This window comes from Moschus berezovskii, chromosome 5, assembly GCF_049115385.1.
Source record: "Moschus berezovskii isolate FMDL1 chromosome 5, NW_MosBer_1.0, whole genome shotgun sequence".
In the NCBI taxonomy this organism is placed as follows: domain Eukaryota; kingdom Metazoa; phylum Chordata; class Mammalia; order Artiodactyla; family Moschidae; genus Moschus; species Moschus berezovskii.
The window spans coordinates 124,609,777-124,629,683 of record NC_142464.1 but is presented as its reverse complement, the minus strand read 5'-3'; the positions used below and the strand labels follow the sequence as shown (position 1 = coordinate 124,629,683).

The 19,907-nt window shown below is 65.7% G+C and overlaps 2 protein-coding genes across 4 annotated transcripts in view; both read left to right on the top strand.

Annotated features, from left to right (window-relative positions):
- The window catches only part of RGS12 (regulator of G protein signaling 12), a 120,678-nt gene extending 117,059 nt beyond the window's left edge, over window positions 1-3,619 (top strand). For 2 of the 3 annotated variants that reach the window (XM_055434135.2, XM_055434134.2), the window contains one exon: window positions 3,141-3,619. In XM_055434135.2, coding sequence (XP_055290110.2) covers window positions 3,141-3,367 — 227 coding nt within the window. In that variant the 3' untranslated portion in view covers window positions 3,368-3,619. The remainder of the gene's footprint in view (window positions 1-3,140) is intronic. The other variant, XM_088836575.1, reaches the window with a different exon arrangement.
- Window positions 3,620-5,152: 1,533 nt separating this feature from the next.
- Window positions 5,153-12,205, top strand: HGFAC (HGF activator). Its single transcript, XM_088836578.1, has 15 exons — window positions 5,153-5,470; window positions 5,975-6,143; window positions 6,175-6,177; window positions 6,292-6,388; window positions 6,594-6,673; window positions 7,232-7,354; window positions 7,430-7,561; window positions 7,729-7,839; window positions 7,916-8,090; window positions 8,237-8,322; window positions 8,946-9,222; window positions 10,285-10,424; window positions 10,699-10,839; window positions 10,919-11,067; window positions 11,955-12,205. Exons 1-15 carry the CDS (start codon window positions 5,153-5,155, stop codon window positions 12,135-12,137), a joined length of 2,184 nt encoding a protein of 727 aa, XP_088692704.1. The 3' UTR covers window positions 12,138-12,205.
- Window positions 12,206-19,907: the final 7,702 nt, after the last annotated feature.

The following is a 19,907-nucleotide window of genomic DNA, read 5'->3' as shown; positions in this document are numbered from 1 at the left end:
CACCTCTGGGAGACCTCTGGGTGTCTCCCAGTGGAAGCCATGGGCCACTGGTGGCTGGTAGTATGACCTCCGCCACCTCCACGGGGGCAGCCCTGCCCACACTCCCGCCCCCAGGTCTGCCCGCCTGCATTCCGTGTGGCCCCCCAACCTAGCCTGTGCTGCCATGGGCTGGAGTCCTGGCACCCAGCAGGTGCTCAGCAGAGATCTGCCGAGTGAGGGGCTTCGAGCCGGCACCCACGCCCCATGACCGACACACGCTGGGGGCCGGGGTGGGGGGAACCACGTGTGAACCAGGGCTTTGGTTGGGCTGTCCCCTGACTTGCCCTTGGGTGCCCAGGCAGCCTCCACGGAAGGGTGCCGAGTGGGATGGGGTTCCCAGGGTCAGGGGGGCCTTGCGAGGGCCCAGCAGGTCTGAAGGCTGAGGCCAGACTTTCACCCTGGGGGTGGCCGAGGGGCCAGGCCGCACCAAGGTCGTCGGGAGCCCCACAGGCCTCCCAAAGGAGGGTCCTTCTCCTGATGTGGTGCCTTGAGAGCCAGAGCAGGCCGGCTGCTGGCCGGGGACTGCCCGGAGGGTCCTGGGAGGGGCTTTTGGGTCCCAGCTGTCATGAGGGCTCCAGCAGGGTGCCCCCAGGGAGGGGCTAGCTGTGCCGGTCAGAATCACAGAATCCGGTTGGCTGGGGGGCCGGGCCTGTGATCCCCAGGGCAGCTTGAGGGGTGGGCAGTGAGGTTCCGGCTCCAGCCCCACGTGCAGGGTCTGGGGGACGTGGGACAGAGGACTCGGGCCAGCTGGTGCCAGGAGTGAGCGTCGTGTACAGGGCAGCCTGGTTCCCTTGGAAGCGGTGGCCCTTAAGCTCTGGGGGGTGGGGGTCCTCTGTGCTCCACCCCCTGCCAGGAGGGTCACCGGGAGGCTGGGAGAGCAGTCGCCACAGGCAGGCCCTGGCACAGAGGCCGTGACGCCTGCCCTCCCACCGCTCGGGCTGGGCCCTGGACACTGAGTCACAGGCCTGGGGCTGCCACTGCCTCGGAGAAGCAAGTCTGGGCAGCGGGAGGAGCCTGGACCGCAGCCACCCTCCTGAGACGCACCCGCCCTGAGCCCGCGAGCTGCCTGGGCGCCAGAGGGCCCGTGGCTGGGGCCACCCCTCTCGCCAGCCTGTCCTCCTGGAGGGTCCAAGCAGGGCTGGACAGGAGCGGGCCATGCCCCGCAGTGTGTGTGGGCTCACAGGCCTCTTAACGCTCCAGACAGGCACCCCAAATGGGGACCAGCGACTGAGGAGCACACCCCTGCCCCTCCCCACCACCCCAGATCCAAGGCAGACCAGCCCCACCCCATGGCTTCCTGGCCCTGGGGGCTGACTGGCAAGCATGGGACAGGCCCAATCGGAATGTTTGTTGAATGACTGAAGGACTGATTGTCTGGGAGGAGCTTCTAGTCCCGGCTGCTCCACGTGGACACTGGGAGCCATGGACAGGCCGCTTTCCTCACAAGCGTCTCTGCTCTCCACCCCTGCCTTGTCACACTGCCCGAGTAGGACGCGTGTGGCCAGGCAGCTCCCCTGGGAGGTGTGAGGCTGATCCGCCATGGGGGTCCCTCTTGCCATCTCCATCAGATTAGAGGATGCCGGGCCCCTCCCACCAGCTCAGACTTGCCCCAGGGGTCCTGGGGGCCACAGAGCTGCTGGGGAAGCAAGTGCAGACCCCCACGGCTACCCCTGTCCCCCACTGATAGGCCTCTGGCACATGGAAGGGGCCGTCTGCACCCTCCCCCACAGGCCAGGAGGGGTGGTCAGGGGAGATGGACCCCATGTTCCTGGGCTGGAGCCCCCTCCTCCAGCCTGTCCACCGGGGGCCGGGGTGTCTTCCCCTGCACCCTAGACATCGGAGGGTCCTTGGGCTCAGGCTCACCAAGACCACCCCAGACACGCTGTGTCCCGCCTATACCCGGCCCGACCGTGGCCTGGAGTCCTGCCTGTGGCCCTGAGCCTGGCGCCTGTCCTGGGGGTGAATCTGGGGAGCCCCGTGTCAGGACAGGGTGAGGCACCTGCCCAGCGCCCTGTGCCCTGCCCACACCTGCCTGGCTCCTGGTGACTGCATCTCTGCCCCGCCAGGGCCCCACCCAGGACCAGCCAGGGGGACAGGGCAGTACGACCGCCTGGGGTGGTGGGCAGGGAAGTGTGGCTGCCCACCGCAGCGTCTGGAAGCTTCCAGGGCAGTCCCAGGCAGCCTGGAGCTCCTAGGGGTGAGGAGGGTACTTGGAGTCAGGGCCTGGCTGCTCTGAGCAGCAGGCAGGCTGGAGGAAGGGGCGCTTGGCCTGTGGTGTTGCTGGCGGAGCGGGGGAGTGTGAGGGGGGCCTGGCAGGGACTTGGGGTCTGGGAGGCTGAGACGTGCCCCAGTCAGCCATTGGCAGGTGGACCACGATGGGGCCAGGTCAGGAGGGCCCTGGGGGCCCCCTGCCCCACCCTGGCCTGGGGGCCATGGCCCTGAGAAGCCAGCAGCATGGCCCTTGGGTACAGACCCTGCGTGCCTGCAGAGGGCCTTGCTCCTAGGGTCCGGCCCATCTGCAACAGCCCCACCGTGAGCTCTGTATTCTCTGGGAGCCCCCATCACAACTGCCTCCCCGATGCCCCTCGGCTGCAGACAGCCCCCCAGGGGAGGAGAACAAGGGGGCGGGGGCAGAGGGGAGCTGCCCTGCCTCTGAGCTCCTCCCGAAGGGGCCCCAGCTGGGCGGCAGCCCCCGCTGGGTAAGACATCCCCAGTCTCCTGGCCACACTGGACCTGGGCAGGGAGCCCTGGGTGTCCCCTTGCCAGACAAGGGGCCCTGCTGGTCCCAGCACACCAAGCCCCCCAGGCCGGGCACCCCCAGACCTTGCCCCCCAGCACTCAGGACCGCAGCTGCCCTCACCCTGCCCACTCCCAGGAGCCCGCTGCCCCCCTCAGCCTGCGACCCTCCTCAGGGTACCTGCTGAGTGCTCCTCGGAGTACAGGCCGAGGAGCCACAGGGCAGAGGTCGCCACCCCCGGGACGCACGGGGTGGGGGGTGGTGGTGCAGGAACCCCTTGGCACGGTCTGAGTGAGGAGGGTGGCCGGGGTCTCCTGCCGGGGGGGGCAGGCGGGTGACAGCCTCTCTCCTCTCCCCATGACAGCAGGCGGGGCCCGAGGCAGCCGATGGCCCCCGGTCAGCACAGCCGCGGACATGGACCGAGTCGCTGGTGCACCGCCGGGGCTGGGTGGCAGCGTCCCGGGGGTGCGGACAGCCCCCTGGAGGCCATGGGCCAGTGGGGCCCCGACGTCAGCCCGCCCCACCCTAAGCCCCATCCCCAGGGGCCCCGTCAAGCCCAAGGCCAGCCCACACCATGCCACCTTCGTCTGAGGCTGCCGCCCGCCGGCCCGTCCCCGCCGGCCAACCCTGCAGACCCTGCACCCGGGCTGCCGGCTGGGACACGTGCGTGGAGAGAGTGGTCTTGAGGGGGCAGCTGAGCCCCCTTCGGGGGCCTTGGACAGGCCAGGGCAGCCTCCCCCGGGGGCCTGGCCTCAGATGCCCGCCAGGGCTGGCTCAGAGGGCTGGTGGCGCTGCCCCTGCTGCTTGGCGCCCAGGTTTCCCGCAATAAAGTGTCAGAGTGGACCTGACTGTTGGCCTCGTGCTGGGTCCAGGGCACGGGCCCTCCCCCGGGGAGCCGTGGCCCCCGTGGCCCTGGGCATGTCGCGGGGGATAGGCCTGGAAGAACCGGCTCAAGGGGGCAGGGTCAGAGGTGGGCAGGGAGACAAGGCTGACCCTAAGGGGGCGCAGGGCCCAGCGTGTGGGCGGCCGGCCCAGGTCCTGCCCCGTCCAGGCCCCGTCTTGTCTGCTTCATGCCGTCTGCCGGGACCCCACAGGGTCGTCCTCTCGGGGTGCCCACCAGTGGGGGCGGGGCTCGGCCCGGGGACCCTTCAGGTCACCCTGACCCTGGTCTCGTTCAGATGAGTGGTCTGGCAGGGCCAATCTGTGCAGTGACCATGTCAGGGGAGCCCTGCCTGCCCAAGAAGGCCTGGGAAAAGGGTGGCAGCCTGTGCAAAGGCCCTGAGGCCGGGGTCTGGAGGGGACAGGGGTGGAAGCCAGGCCAGGGGGCAGGGCGCGGGGTGGAGGGAGAGAGAGATGGTGGCACGGGCCCAGGCTCCTGGGTGTACGGAGCCCATGTGGAGCGCCCTGCCCCCGGAGACGTGCTCCAGGCTTGCAGAAGGGCCCTAAGCCTCAGTGCCCCTGGGGCCGTGGGGCTGTGCCCTGAGCTGGGCCCAAGGGTGCCCGCATGGAAGAGGGCCCGGCGCCTACCGCCTCCAAGCTGGGTGCCCCCCATTTCTGTGCTCTCTCTCTCTGCACAGAGGGCAAATGGGGGCCTGGAGAGGGCAATTTGGGGGTGTACAATGAGGCGGCTGCAGTGCCAGGCCAACCCCCCCGGCCAGCCCTTCCCTCTGCCCCGTGTCGGCAGCTGAGCTGACTGACAGGGATCAGGGCCCCCTGGCCTCTGCGACCCCCTCAAACTGCTGAAGAGGGTCCCCGAGCAGCTCTGTCCTGAGCTGCACTCACAAACCACAGGCTGGCTGGGGTGACGACTCCAGCCGTGTCTGGGAGGCAACACCCTGTCCCTGCTCACGGGTCGGGGAGCTAAGTGCCCCCAGACCAGGGCAGGGCCCCAAGCCGGGTCTCTGTGGGCCTGGGTGCCTGGCCAGGGGCTCAGGATGTGGGAGGCAGGACAGCACGAGTGGTCCTGGGTGGTCCTGGTCCTGGGCTTCTGAGGCGGCGCCCCTGAGGGTCCAGGAGCTGTGGGGGCGGGGGGCTGGGGGCAGGCCTCCTCCCTGCTCCCCTCGCATGGGAGGCCCCACCCCAGGCTCGCCCTGGGAGGGGACAGACAGAAGTGCTACGGAGGACGGCGGCAGAGGTCCCTGTCTGGGGCCTTGTCCTCAACCCGTAGCCCAGGGCGCACAGGCTCCTCTGCACTGAGCCTCTTGCCGGCCACGGGGCCGCGCCAAAGGGCCCAGCACGTACAGCTGCTCTGGTTAGTACAGCTCATAAGTACACAGTAGTCAGCCCTCTGGCTGGGTGGGAACTAGAAGCTGGGATTGGGGGGTCCAAGCCCCTTCCTTCCATGTCATCCTGGAAGACTTCCTGGAGGAGGCATCTATGCTGAGCCTGGAGAATGCGGTCAGGTCCAGGAACAGCACGGCGGAGGCGAGAGGGGACCGCTGGCCCAGGCAGGGTGAGCCGGGCGGCAGATACGGTGGACGTGCGGGCCTCCCGGCATGGGAGGCAGCCAGAGTTAATCATTTGCAGGTGGCCTTGACCCTCACCCTGCTCCCGCGTCCCGCTGCTTCGCACGGCAGCCCAGGAGGAGCTATGGGGTGCTGGGCCCGGGTCGCCAGCCCCTGCCCCCCACCTGGGCCAGCCCTGCTGCTGCTGCTGCTGCTGCTGCCTCGCGGGGCGCAGCCCCAGGCTGCCAGGGTGAGCGCTGACCCCGCGGGTCTGTGACCACGGGCTCCCCTGGGCCCACTCCAGGTCCTGGGGCAAGGCCAGGGCAGGGTGTGGACATGGTGAGGGGCCCAATGTGGGGAAAGCGGACCTTCGGGGCCAAGGTGTGCATGCTGGGCGGGCCTGGGGGACAGGAGGCCGGGGGCTCCAACTTGCTGGTCCCCCGCCCAGGGGCTTGGGGGCTGGTCCCTGCCCTCTGGGCCTGTTGGGTCCACGTGTCTGAGGTTGTGGGGGGCTCTGAAGGCCACACAGCTGCTCTCGTCCGACCCCACCGCCAGGATTCAAGCCCGGGTGGCAGTGCTGTTGGTGTCCCGGCTCCTTGGACTGGGCGGGAGGGGAGGGGACAGTGTTCAGCTGAGGCGGGTGTCCCCTGGTCCCCACTCCAAGGCCTGAGAACGCTGACATGCAAATGGAGGCAGGGCCTCGTGTGAGGGGCCCACCCCACACCCCCGTCACAGCCCTCTCGGCCCTTCCCAGAGGCAAAGGGAGCCCCCAGGACACAATGCCACAGTGACTCCTGTGACCCCTGTAACCTCAGTGAGCCCCAGCACTGCAGCCACGGGAGCACCCCAGACAGAGAGGCCCCCTGGTGGAGGGCTCAGCCCCCTGCCCAGGGGAGCCCCCTCCAACAGCCCTGGGGGCACAGGTGCGTTAGGAGAGCTTCTTGGAGGAGGCAGCGGGTGACTCTGGGGGGACCGCCGCAGCCCCGGGGGGTGAAGCAGGGTGGGTGATGGGGATCGGGAGGCATCCGGCGTGGGAGCCTTTGACCCCCGTTTCCCCCCACCCCCTGGCAGTGCTCACCGAGGCCGGGCAGCCCTGCAGGTTCCCCTTCCGCTACGGCGGCCGCATGCTGCACTCCTGCACTGCAGACGGAAGCTCCCACAGGAAGTGGTGGGTCCCGTCCCCGTGCCCCCACGTCCACCCTGGAGGCCCTCCCACCCTCTGCCCTCCTGACTCGGGCCTGGGCCCAGCACGCGGCAGGTGGAGTGCACCAACGGGGCCTGAGCAGGAGAGCGCTCCAGAGCGGCCAGCCTGGGTCAGGCGGGCGGGCCGGGCTCTTGGTGCCCTCCCCCATCAGCGCGCGCCTCTCCCCCAGGTGTGCCACGACTCATAACTACGACCGCGACAGGTCCTGGGGCTACTGCGTGCAGGACCCCGCTCCCCAGGGGGGCCCAGGTGGGCGCCGGGCTCTGGAGCCGGGGGTGGGGGTGATCTCGGGGGAGTCAGAGCTGAGCTGGGGTGGGGGACCCTGCCCTGTCTGCGGCTTATCCCACTGCAGGCCTGGGGGCTGGAGGAGAGGTGAGTGGGGAACACCCGCCCACCCACAAGGCAGAGTCCCACCCTCTCTGGGGGCCACAGAGCTGCTCTGGCTGTTGCTGGGGCCATGCCGCCCCCTGCTGGTCAGGCCCGAGGGGTGCCTGCACAGGGTGCGAGGCTGGGAGACCTGCTCACGGGGGCCAGGGCGCTCCAGGGGCAGTGTGCTGCCTGTCAGGGGTCCGGCTCTCAAAGTGTTGGATGCGGAGCCAGAGGCCTGCCTGCTCAGGCTCTAAGAGCTGGGCAGGGGTGGGCTAGGGAGGGCGGAGGCCTGCAGGGCACACATGCCCTGAGGAGCCTTAGAAGGGGCATCTTGAAGGCGGCAGGCCCTTGGCAAGCAGGGAGCGTCACAGTGCGGGTCGGGGCCCGAAGCCTGCGGCGCTCTCAGACACCCCCTGCCTCCCTCCCGCGTGTGCCCAGCCCCCCAGGACCCCTGTGCCTCTGGCCCCTGCCTCCACGGGGGCTCGTGCTCCAGCACGCAGGACCGTGAGTCATACCACTGCACCTGCCCTGAGGCCTTCACCGGCCAGGACTGCGGCACAGGTGAGCAGGGCGGCGGGGAGCCGGCCCCGGGTGGGGAGCAGCGGCTCACTGTGCCCCACCCGCCCCGCCACCCAGAGAAGTGCTTCGACGAGAGCCGCTACGAGTACCTGGAGCCAGGCGATCGCTGGGCCCGCGTGCACCAGGCCCGCGTGGAACAGTGCGAGTGTGTGGGGGGCCAGGTCCGCTGTGAGGGGACCCGCCACACAGGTACTCGAGGGCGTGGCCCGGCGGGGCAGTCACATCACTGAGCCTGCCCTCAGGGAAGGGACTTCCCAGGACCACCCAGAGAGGGGCACCAGGACGGGACCAGGCCTAGACACCCCACCCCTGCCCCTGGCTCGGGGCCAAGGTCTAGCTCCCGAGTGTCCCCCCAGCTTGTCTGAGCAGCCCCTGCCTGAATGGGGGCTCCTGTCACCTGATCGTGGCCACTGGGACCACCATCTGCGCCTGCCCCCCAGACTACGCTGGGCGGCTCTGCAACGTCGGTGAGTCGCCCGGCCTCGGAGCGGTGTGTGCCCCACGCCCCGTGGCCCAGGCTCACCACACTCCCACCGCCTACAGTGCCCGCCCAGCGCTGCTTCGTGGGGACGGGCACCGAGTACCGAGGCGTGGCCAGCACAGCGGCCTCGGGCCTCAGCTGCCTGGCCTGGAACTCCGACCTGCTCTACCAGGAGCTGCACGTGGACTCTGTGGGTGCCGCGGCCCTCCTGGGCCTGGGCCCCCACGCCTTCTGCCGGTCAGCACTGTCCCCACGGCCCTGACCCCTCTGCTCGGGAGGCCGCCCAGGGAGCAGATCCTGGGGCCAGGGCTCAGAACCGCCTGCAGGAGCAGAGGCCGCTGAGGGTCAGGAATCCCGGCCATCCGCTTGTCCCTGTCCACCAGGAACCCAGACAAGGACGAGAGGCCCTGGTGCTACGTGGTGAAGGACAGCACCCTCTCCTGGGAGTACTGCCGCCTGGCGGCCTGCGGTGCGCACAGCAGCTGGAGGTGGTCTCGGGAGGAGCAGGGTGGGAACCGGGCTGGCCCCACCCCCACTGGGGTCTCCCCACTCCACCCCCATGCCCAGCCGCCTCTCCCCAGAGGACCATGGGCCCATCTGAGAGATGGGGAGACTGAAGTTCTCCACAGCAGGGCTGGACCACACGCAGTGGGTCAGCACCAGAGGTCAGGGGGCCCAGGCATTCTGCACTGTGCCTGGATGGTCCCCATGGGCACAGATAGGTGGGTGTCCCTGGGGTCAGCCCCTGGGGGGTAGGAGGCTCCAAAAGGCCAGCCTGCCCTCTGGCCCCGTTGCCCCAGGGCTCTCTGACCCATCCCGGGTTGGCTTTGGGGTCCCAGGCTGCTGGAAGGGACAGGAACCCCTGCCAGGCATGCTGGGCCACCCTGGCTCCCGCAAAACCTGTGAACAGATACAGGCTCAGAGTAAGTCCTGTGCCCCACCCACCACCAAGGGCAGAGCTGGGCCTGAGCTGGGCTCCTCTTTCAGAGGAGCTGCCTAGGCTGGGCCTGGAGGCAGGTGAACCACTGGGGGCCTAGAGAAACCTGGACACAGCCAGGACCTGCGGCGCGATCCAGTTATCTGTGTCCCCAGAAACCCTTGCCAGGATTCAGCCCCCGTCCACTGAGGTCCTGCTGACCCTGCCCGGGCCCGCGGCCGGGCCCGCCTCCGCTGAGCCAGCTGGACGCCAGACCTGCGGCAAGCGGCACAAGAAGAGGACCTTCCTGCGGCCGCGCATCATCGGCGGCTCCTCCTCGCTACCCGGCTCCCATCCCTGGCTGGCCGCCATCTACATCGGGAACAACTTCTGTGCGGGGAGCCTCGTCCACACCTGCTGGGTGGTGTCTGCCGCCCACTGCTTCTCCAACAGGTGAGCGGCCCTGGGCCCCGGTGTCCACGATCCATCCCGGTGTCCCCCGCTCCAACCATCCGCCTCTCCGCCCGCCCGGCCCTACACGCGGCGTCCCGGCTCCACCGCCAGCCATCCGCGCACACTCCCGCTGCTCCTGAGCATCCCCCGCGCGTCCCCACCTGACCCGTGTAAGCCCCGTCCTTCGGTCCCTCCGCTCCCCGTCGCCCCTCTGAACCAGGTGTGGCTCCGCGCTCAGCTCGGTGCTGGGCCCGGAGACTGCGAGAGCCGCCGCGCTCCTGCTCAGGGGCGCCTTCCCAGTCTCTATCCGGGTTGCTGGTCCTCTCCCGGGAGCTCCCTGGTTTGGAGCTTGGGGCGCGGCGGGGCGGGGCGGGGCGCGGCGGGGCGCGGCGGGGCGTGACGGGGTGGTGCGCCTGCGCGGCAGGGCGGTGGGCGTGGTGGGGCGCGGCGGGGCGGGGTGGTGCGCCTGCGCGGCAGGGCGGTGGGCGTGGTGGGCGCGGCGGGGGCGGGGCGTGGCGGGTGTCTCCGCGGCAGGGCGGTGGGCGGGGCCGGTCCTGAGCCCCGCCCCTTCACCCCCCCCCCCCCGCCCCGGCCCAGAAGGAGCAGGTGGCCCCTCGTAAGGGCCCGGGGCGCCTAAGGTCCTGCCCACTCAGGGGGCTCCTCCGGGTGGGCAGGGACGGCCGGGGCTGGCATCCGGGTTCGGGGTCAGGGGTGCGAGGCCCACAACCGGGCAGAACCGTGCCCCAACCTGGACCTGCACCGGCTTGGGCCTCATTCAGCACCAAGCCCACCTGGACTCAGGAGAGGTCCCCGGCTCACGAGGGCCCTGGCCTTCTTAGAGGTGGTGCTGCCAGGACTGTGGGTGTGGCCGCAGCCCGCCACGCCCTACCGCACTGCAGGCCAGCACACTGCAGCCCGCTGCACCCCTGCTCAGGTCTCTTCCAGGGTTTGGGGGCGGGGGCATTGCACAGTGTCCTCTCCTGGATGCTCTGTGCCTGTGGGGAGGGGCGAGCCGACCTCAGGGGCCCAAGGGTCATGCCGCCACCAGCCCCCGCTGCACAGCCCCCCCAGAGAAAGCGTCTCCGTGGTCTTGGGCCAGCACTTCTTCAACCGCACGACGGACGTGACACAGACGTTTGGCATCGAGAAATACATCCCGTACCCAATGTACTCAGTGTTCAACCCCAGTGACCACGACCTCGGTGAGGCTCTACCCAGGTCTGTGTGCTGGGAGCGTTGGGAGCAGGTGCCAGGCAGGCCTGGGGGAGGCGGGATGGGAGAGGTGTGGGCTGGAGGAGGGTGGAGGAAGGGAGAAGGTGAGGAGGAAGGGGAAGGTTCCCTGCAGTTCCCTCCGGGGCCTCCCAGGACACAGCCCCCATGGCCCAGCGGGCTGTACCCCGCGTGACTCCGTGGCCACCTTCGGCTGTCACGGGCTCCCCACGTGGGAGGCTGACCTCCGACCTCTCTCCCACCCAGTCCTGATCCGGCTGGAGAAGAAAGGGGAGCGCTGCGCTGTCCGCTCCCAGTTCGTCCAGCCCATCTGCCTGCCTGAGCCCAGCAGCCCCTTCCCCGCGGGACACAAGTGCCAGATAGCGGGCTGGGGCCACCAGGATGAGAGTGAGTGCGGGCAGGGGGCCAGGGTCGTGCCCGTGGCCCGACCCAGCCTGAGCGACCCCCACCCCGTGTCGGCCCGCAGATGTGAGCGGCTACTCCTCCTCGCTGCGGGAGGCGCTGGTCCCCTTGGTCGCAGACCACAAGTGCAGCAGCCCTGAGGTGTACGGGGCCGACATCAGCCCCAACATGCTGTGTGCTGGCTACTTCGACTGCAGGTCGGACGCCTGCCAGGTTAGCCTGGACAGCCCGCCACCCCGGAGCTTGGAACCCAAAGTGGCCAGACCAGCGGGACCAGCCAGGAGGTGGGGTTGGAGGCCCACCTCCCAGTCGGTGGTGCCCCCAGGATGGGTGCTCACCCTTGCCGGGTCCCAAAGCCTGGGCACATCGAACCAAGGGCAGGACTGTCCACGTGACACCAAAGGCCAAAGCCCATTTCACCCCGCCTTCTCCCGAGTGGGCTCGATTGGTCTGCCGATCCCAATGGCCCGGTGGTCAAGGCCTGCTCAGGGGGACTGCGCCTAAGGGCTGAGATGGAGAAGCTGCTTTACTCCCCAGTTCATAGGTGGGGAGACACGCCTAGAGGGGCCTGCACACTCTTCCAGGGTTACCCATCCGAGAAGTTGCAAAGGGTGCGGGGGCTTGCCCCTGGACCACATGGTCCAGCACGCACCTTGTGGAAGGTCAAGGATGGCTTCATGGATGAGGGGGCGCTTGCACCTGTCCTGAGGGGTGAATAAGAGTTTGCCAGGAGGTGAAGAGGGCGTTTCCAGCAGGGTGCCAGCTGGTGGGTGGGTGGATAGCCAGATTGAGGAGGGCGCTGCTAGCTGTGGAGGTGAGAGGGAGGCAGGGCAGGGCCTGCAGAATGGTGGCCTGGGAGCTGGAGGCCTTGCCACCTCTGGGGCTGGGGGAGAGCGAGCAGGACCGCTCCCTTGCTTGGGGTGCCTGTGTCGTCCGCACCCCCCCCCAGGCTGCTGGGGGTCCACCTTAAGAATTTGCATCCCAGGGCAGCTCTGGACCCCTTCAGAGGCACTTTCAGGATTGGGGTGTGGGAGGCTGGGGTGAGGGGTGGTGGGCGGTTTCTGGGCGGGTCTCAGGCCCTAACAGGCTGCTCTGCACAGGGGGACTCTGGCGGGCCGCTGGCCTGCGAGAAGAACGGCGTGGCCTACCTGTACGGCATCATCAGCTGGGGCGATGGCTGCGGGCGGCTCAACAAGCCTGGCGTCTACACACGCGTGGCCAACTACGTGGACTGGATCAACGACCGGATTCGCCCCCCCAAGCGGCCTGCAAGTCCTTCCTGAGCCCCCTTTACCCTGTGGCCTGTGTCCTGCCGTTCCCTCCTTGCTGACAATAAAGATGTTTCCAAGACCCCGCCCACACAGCTGGCCCCTCTGCCCAAGCCGCCCAGCCCTGCCTTCCCTTCCAGGCCATGACCCCCCACCCAGCTTTGTGGATGACGTGCCCTTAGGGCTGGGGGGCCCCCCGAGCCAGCACCCCAGCTGCCCTTCCTCAGTGGAGAAGGGAGCCTGCAACCCCACCGGGAGGGGTCTGGCCCCACGGCCTGGAGACTCAGGTGACGAGATGTGGGTGGGACCTTCTCCCCAGCCAGACTGCTCTCAGACCCTCTTCTGCCCCGCCCTGACCCCCAAACTGCTCCGGCCACCCTGGCCTCCCTGTGTTCATGAAACTGACCAGGTCCCTTGCTCACCCTGCTCCCACTGCTGCCTAGAAAGTTCTGTCCCGTGCTGCCCCTCCCCCTCCACTCAGCCTTCTGACGTCCCGGGAGGCCTGGTGGTCAGGTCCTTCCCAGTCCCTCCCCATCGTCACACACAGGTGGGCACAGACCCCTCGCTTCGGCCCTGTCTGTCAGGACTGCGTTCAGACCTGACCAATGGGGCTGGAGAGCTTTGCTTCCCTCCTGTAGCAGGAAGACCAGTGGTCAGCCACAGCCCCTTTATCAGGAGAGGACGAGTTTCCCCGGGGACCCCTTCTGCAGCAGATTTTATGTTTTGCTCTGTCTGCCCGAATAGGGTCTTGTGGCCACACCCAGCTGCTGGGGAGGCTGGGAGGGCAGGGAACAGAGTTGTCAGGACTGGATCAGACATCACCAGGAAGGCGCCCAGCCCCCTGCAAAGCCAGAGGAAGAGAGATGACCACAGTGGGTGCCTGCTGCCCCAGCATGTGGGTGGGGTGCTCAGAGCCTTCAGTGGACTGAGACTCGCCATGTTGGCCACAACCGGGGTGGCAGAGGCCGGTGTTGGCCCCCCATCCCCCGGTAGGCACAGCAGCTCCCACTGGTGGACCTGGGGCCTCTGACTGCCCATTCTCGGCCTCCAGTAACGCTGTGGCTTCAGTGCCCCTATACCTTTGCCCGGTGTGAGCTCTCCCCGACCGTGTTCCCTGTGGGTGTGGAGTGTGTATCTGTTAAAGAGGTGACGTACGTCTATAGATGGTCCGATGTCAAGCCAACCTTGCATTGCTGGAGTGAGCTGTGCAGTCAGGGAGGGAGCCAGCTACCTTCTGTGGGCTGCTCCAGACTTCCTCCCCACCTCGCGCTGTACCTGGTCTGCTGACCCCAAAAGGCTGCGTCAGTGGGCTCCTGTGACCTCGGGTGGGGGGAGCCCAGCCGGAGGTCAGGGGAGAGGGGAGCGTGAGATTGGGGTGCTGCTTTCCCTGGCTCCCTCTTCTGGGGTGACCTCAGTGTTACAAGTTGGACTGTGTCCTCCCCAAGTTCATAGACTAGAGTCCGAACCCCCAGGACCTCGGAATGTGACCTGATTTGGAAAGAGGGTTTTCAGAGAGGGGGTCACGTTAATGAGATCATTGCGGTGGGCCCTGATCCAGTATGACTGTGTTCCTGTAAGAAGGGAGATCGTGCTCACAGACACACACAGGAGGAAGGTGATGTGAACAGGCGCACGCGGGATTGGCCGTCCACAGGCGAGGCCGGAGGCCCGAGCAGGTCCTCACGATGGCAGGAAGGACCCAGCCCTGCCAACATCCTCATCTTGGGCTTCGGGCCTGCACACGGTGAGACAATTTCTGTTAGTTAAAGCCCCAGTCTGTGGTGTGTTTTGGAGAAGGAAATGGCAGCCCACTCCGGTGGTCTTGCCTGAAGAATCCCAGGGATGGAGGAGCCTGGTGGGCTGCCGTCTATGGAGTCGCACAGAGTTGGACACGACTGAAGCGATTTAGCAGCAGTAGCAGCTGTGGTGCTTTGTTCGGTATCCCAGCAAAGGGTACACCTGGATCCTTTACCCGAAGGTCACACTCTTCCCAAGGTGTAGATCACGCCCCTTTGTGGTCCAGGGACCCCCACGCCCAGGTCTCGAGGCAGTTGCACGTCTCTTTAACTAGCCCAGGGCTACACAGTCACAGTGGGCTTCCCTGGTGGCTCAGATGGTAAGGAATCTGCCTGCGATGCAAGAGACATGGGTTCGATCCCTGTGTCAGGAAAATCCCCTGGAGAAAGGAATGGCAACCCACTCCAGTATTCCTGCCTGGAGAATCCCATGGAAAGAGGAGCCTGGCGGGCTACAGTCCATGGGATTGCAAAGAGTCAGACACAACCGAGCGAGAGACACACACACACACACACACACTCACCACTGCTGGTGGTTCCCTCCAAGACCACACCTTTGTAAACACACACACACACACACTCACCACTGCTGGTGGTTCCCTCCAAGACCACACCTTTGTAAATAGACCCTCTCTGAATGGTCCTAACATGTCAGCAGCAGGGTCCCAGCTGCTGACACAGGCTGACTTTTTAGCAGCTTTTTCAGAATTTGCTTTCATTTTGTTTAGGGTTTTGCGTTTATGTTTCTGAGTGAGATTGGCCTGTAATTTTCCTTTCTCACACTGTTTGAACTACTGCAGGGCTACCCTTCCTCATAGAGGAAGCTTAAGAGACTCTGCCCTTCTTTCCCTGGCCACTGGAGGGCTGTAGCAGCCAGGCGTCTGCTCACTCAGAGCTTGGCAGCGTCTCCTATAAGATTCCCTGGGCCCAGTCCTCTTTTTATTTATCGGTCTGTGTTGCTTCGGGGGCTCTTCTCTAGCTGTGGTCCCTGGGCTCTAGAGCACAGACTCAGTAGTTGTGGGTCCCGGGCTTCGCTGCTCTGTGATGTGTGGGATCGTCCCGGATCAGGGATGGAACCCTTGTCTCCTGCGTTGGCAGGCGGGGTCTTTACCACTCAGCCACCAGGGAAGACCGCGGTGTCTCATTTACAGGATGATGTTTAACTACTGAATCATTTTTTAATCCTTTGGGACTTGTTGAGAATTCTGCTTCTTCTTGAGCTAGTTTAGGAAGCTACACTTTGGTGAATTTATCTGTCTACATTTCCACATTTATTGCCACAACATCGTTCATGCTGTTCTCTCAGCGTTTCATCTCACACGTATTGTTAGCTATTTCCTGTCAACACTTGGAAGGTATTCTGCTGGCTTCTGTTCCTACTGTTGAGAAATCTGCTTTAAATGGAATCGTGGGGATGTCCCTGGCAGTCCGGCGGTTAGGACTCCGCATTGCCGAGGCAGGGGGCATAGGCTCCACTCTTGGCTGTGAAAGTAAGATCATACAAGCAGTGTGGCCAAAAAAAGAGAATCGTGTTCCCCGCGGTGCTCAGCGTCTGAGCGTTCGTTTCCGCTGCGCGGTGGTCTCGCTCGGGACGCGCGGGGGGCCTCTCTGTCTCGCCGTGCCTGCTGTGTGCTGACCCCTGCTCAGCTTGGACGCTCGCTGGGGCTCTTGGCTGTGGCAACTCGGGGTCCAGGCTCCTTCTCTGCAGAGCTTCCGGTGTCCCCTGAGGCTTGGAGTCGCCACAGACACTCCGTATCAGAATGCTGCCCTGGTGTCACAGTTCAGCTCAGCTCAGTCGCTCAGTCGTGTCCGACTCTTTGTGACCCCGTGGACGGCAGCACACCAGGCCTCCCTGTCCATCACCCACTCCCAGAGCTTGCTCAGACTCATGTCCACTGAGTCGGTGATGCCATCCAGCCATCTCATCCTCTGTCGTCCCCTTCTCCTCCTGCCCTCAATCTTTCCCAGCATCAGAGTCTTTTCCAGTGACTCAGGTCTTTGCATCATGTGGCCAAAGTAGTGGAGCTTCAGCATCAGTCCTTCCAATGAACATTCAGGACCGACCTCCTTTAGGATGGACTGGTTGGATCTCCTTGCATCCAAGGGGCTCTCAAGAGTGTCACAAATGACACCCAAACTCGTGACACACAGGCAGCCATGTGATCAGCTCACGATGCTGGACCTGTCGGTCCCTGGCTTTGTTCACGGGGTGGTTCTCGTGGCCGGGGTTGTATGTGGGTCATTGGCGGGTCTTAGGTGGTCCTGCCCTTGGGGGCCGACTGGCTTTTGGCAGGGTGGTAGGGTGACTGGGACACACATTTTTGCTATCCGGCAGGCTTCCTTGGGCCCGTTCACATGGTGGAGGCTGGGCTCCAAAGAAACAGTGGATGTGAGTGTTCCCGTTGCATTTCACTTGTCAAAGCCGCGTAGACAGACACACTCCAGCTCTCAGTAGAAGGAGGTCACATATCAAGGGGTGTGTGCAGCCCAGAGACACTAGTGTGTTTTAATCTTACATGCTTTCTGTACCCGTCTGCTGGGACTGCAGCAATGGAAGGCCACAGATGGGGGAGCTCACACAATAGACATTTATTTTCTCATGGCTCTGGGGTGAAGTTCAAGATCCAGTGAGGTGGGTTTCTGGGGAGACTCTCCTCCAGGCCTTCCTGCTGTGTCCTCACATGGCCTCGGCCTGAGTACACGCTGAGACACACACACACAGAGAAGCTCCCCCTCTACTTAAAAGGCCGCAGTCCTATGGGATCAGGGCTCCACCCTTATCACCTCATTTGACCTTTGTTGCCTCCTTAGAGATCCCAGCTCCAAACACAGTCACCTTGAGGTTAGGGCTTCAACAGGTGGATTAGCGGGTAGATAGGTGGGTCCATAACACCCTGTCTCACCTCGTGGTGAATGAGGAGCATAGGAGATTGCAGGGCTGGGAGGTGGCGGTCATCACTCCTGCCCACACTCCGCTGGCCACAACTCCTTCATGTGGCCCCACCTACCTGGGGGAAGCTGGGACCTGCAGAGGGGCGACTCAGAGAGTCACTCGGGTGGAGTCAGGCGGAGAGTTTGCCACGATCAGCTGGTATGTGTTTTTCTGCAGCCTCACTGAGCACCTGGAGACAGAAGACAAGGCGGCCTGTCCCTGGTCCCCAGCGTTCTCTTGTGTTTGTAAAACTCATGATCATTTTGAAAGACGCTCACATACATTCTCATTCAGCTGTGTGCTCAGTCACGTCTGACCCTGCCACCCAATGAACTGCCCGCCAGGCTCCCCTGTCCATGGGATTCTCCAGGCAAGAATACTGGAGTGGGTTGCCATTCCCTTCTCCAGGGGATCTTCCTGACCCAGGGATCGAACCCAGGCCTCCTGTACTGCAGGCAGATTCTTGACCGTCTGAGCCACCAGGGCAGCCCTGTCCTTTAGGAGCTCATCATAATAACGGGCTGGAAGAGGAAACAGGCCAGAGAAGTCGTGCGATGGTTAAAGTTCATTTGGGTGTCGAGTGTCAGAGGCAGAGTCAGATGGCAGGTCCCGTGGCTGCAGAGCCCCTGATGGGGTGACCGTGCCCTGTGGCCGTGGGGTCTGGCTGTGGTGGCAGTGTCCTTGGCGGTGACATCCAGCAGCAGCGCCTGCGGCTGTGTGCTCAGCCGGCTCTGACCCGTGGTGGTGCTGGGCTTCTTGGAAGGCAGCAGCCGTGGCCCGTGGCTGTGGAGTCCGACCGGGCAGGGGTGCAGAGCTGCGGTGGCGTCAGGTCTCTGGAGCGTGGTTGTGCCCCCCACCTCCTGTAGCTCCTGCTGATCCCCGCCTGCCCTGGGTTCCACCTGAGGCCTGACGATCTTCCCACAGATTCCTTCCCGCTTCAGTGACCAGCGTCAGCTTCTGCCACTTGCCACCAGCAACTCTGGCTGCCACGGCTGAGGGACGGTCTGAGTCTGCGTAGGCAGCTCTGACATAAATACTGGAGACTGGGAGGCTGAAAAAACAGACGCGGTCCTCAACAGTTGCTGAGGCCGGAAGTCCGAGACCAGGATGCCAGCCTGCTTGGGGTCTGCGGTGGGGGCCCTCTTCCGGGCGTGCAGATGGCTGCCTCTGGCTGTGTCCTCAGGGTGGGTGGGGAGAAAGATCACGTCTTCTTACGAGGACGCTAATCCAGTCCTGGGGACTCCACCCTCACGACATTATCACCCCCCAAAGACCCTGCTTCTTCATACCATACCCTTGGGGGTTGGGCTTCAGCATGAATTTGGGGGTGGGGACACAAGCATTTGGTCCATTCCTAAGCAGGAGCTTAGGAATGAGAGGCCAGGACCCCCCCACCCCAGGTCCGAAGGGAGCCAGGCTGGAAGGTGGCCCCGCCTCTCAGTCGCCGGTGTGGAGGGGGGCGGCGGGCAGCCGTCTGTCCCCACAGCAGCCCGTGTTTTCTGGGGCCCGTGCGGGAGCAGGTGCAGCTGCCGGGTGTGGCAGGAGCCTGGGTCGTGGCCAGTGCTGCGGAATGCGGCAGGGCACTGCCCCACCCCGCAGGGATGAGCACGTGCCAGGCGCCCGGCGTGGCGGATGTGCTGGTGGCCACAACCCCCCAGCACTGCCCGCTCCCTGCCGGCTGTCCTGGGCCAGCGGCTGGGGGGCCTGGGATGAGCGGGCAGCTGCCCTGCAGAGGCAGTGCCCTTGGAGGAGGGGAGAGCGAGGCGCCTCCTGGGCTTGGGGTGACCCTGCTTCGCATCGCACCCTGGGCACGCATTTCCGGGACATTCGAACTGTGCTCATCGCCCCCACAGGGCCCTGCCTTCTCAGATTCCTGGGAACAACAGGGACGGGGGTGCACAGAGAGGACGGACTTGGCCCTCTCTGTGCCCAGCATGGTGGTTGCTGACCTGGGACCCCAGCCCAGCGGTCTCCCCACCCCCACTGCCCCCATGCCCTGCTCGGGGCTCAGCCAACAGGAGTCAGTCCTGGAGGTGCCTGCGGTTCTGAGTGTTAGATCCTCCTCTGTGAGAGGCAAGACCTGGATGGGATGACGACACGCACCCGCGTTCCCACCCGTGTGGTTTCAGGGTAACAGGACACCGCAGAGCCTTCCCCCCTCCTCCCAGCCAGAACCTCAGCCTCCTCAGGGTGGGACCCTGGATAAGGTGCACTGCTTCTCTGCTTTTCAGAGTGACATCCCGTCTTTGCCATTGGCCCCGGGGTCTTATCGACGCTTCTAAAGGCGTGAGTGTTGCAGGTCGTCTCAGAAACAGGGGCTGACGTCTGAGATGTGGACCCACCTGGATTCCCAAAGAACCTGGGCAGCTGACCAGGGGCTGTGGGTGGAAGGATGGGAAACCCGAGGCTCAGAGAGCTCCCCTGCTGCAATGGGGGCTCTCTCACAGAGCAGCCTGGAGGGACGGACCTCCCCAACCCTAGCAGCCAGTGGCGGGGCGTACAGGTCTGGGACCAGACTCAGAGACTGGGGCACTGTGGCCCCACTAACCCCCTGGCAGCAGTTCGCACCGGGGTCCTTGCTGCCAGGGGACAGGAATGAACCCCATCTCCTCCTGCCTATGGAGCAGGGGTGGTCTGAGGGGTTGGCAGGGAACAGGGAGCCGGCAGGAGAGCTGGGTTGGGGAGTGAGGCGATGTCCTGTCCAGAGCCGCAGTGGTCTGTGGTCCGTGGTGTCCGGTGACAGCTCAGGGGTGGTGGGAGGGACAGGTGCCCGAGGGTGAAGCCAGCTCAGAGGAAGGCACACTTGAAAACCGGGACCCACCCGGGGCGGATGCCTCTTCCGGTGGTCGTTTCGCTTGCTTTCGGAAGGGGGGCCCCCTCGCCCGCCCACCCCGCTGGGGTGAGCAGCGGCGGAGCCCCGGGGTCCCGGAGGCGGGGCGCCCAGGTGGCCCAGGTGGCCCAGTTGCCGCGGGCGCGCGGCGGGGCGCGGGTGGGGCCGGACCGGCGGCTGGCACCCCGGCCCCGCCCGCGCGCCGCCCCGCCCGCCCGCCGCCGGCG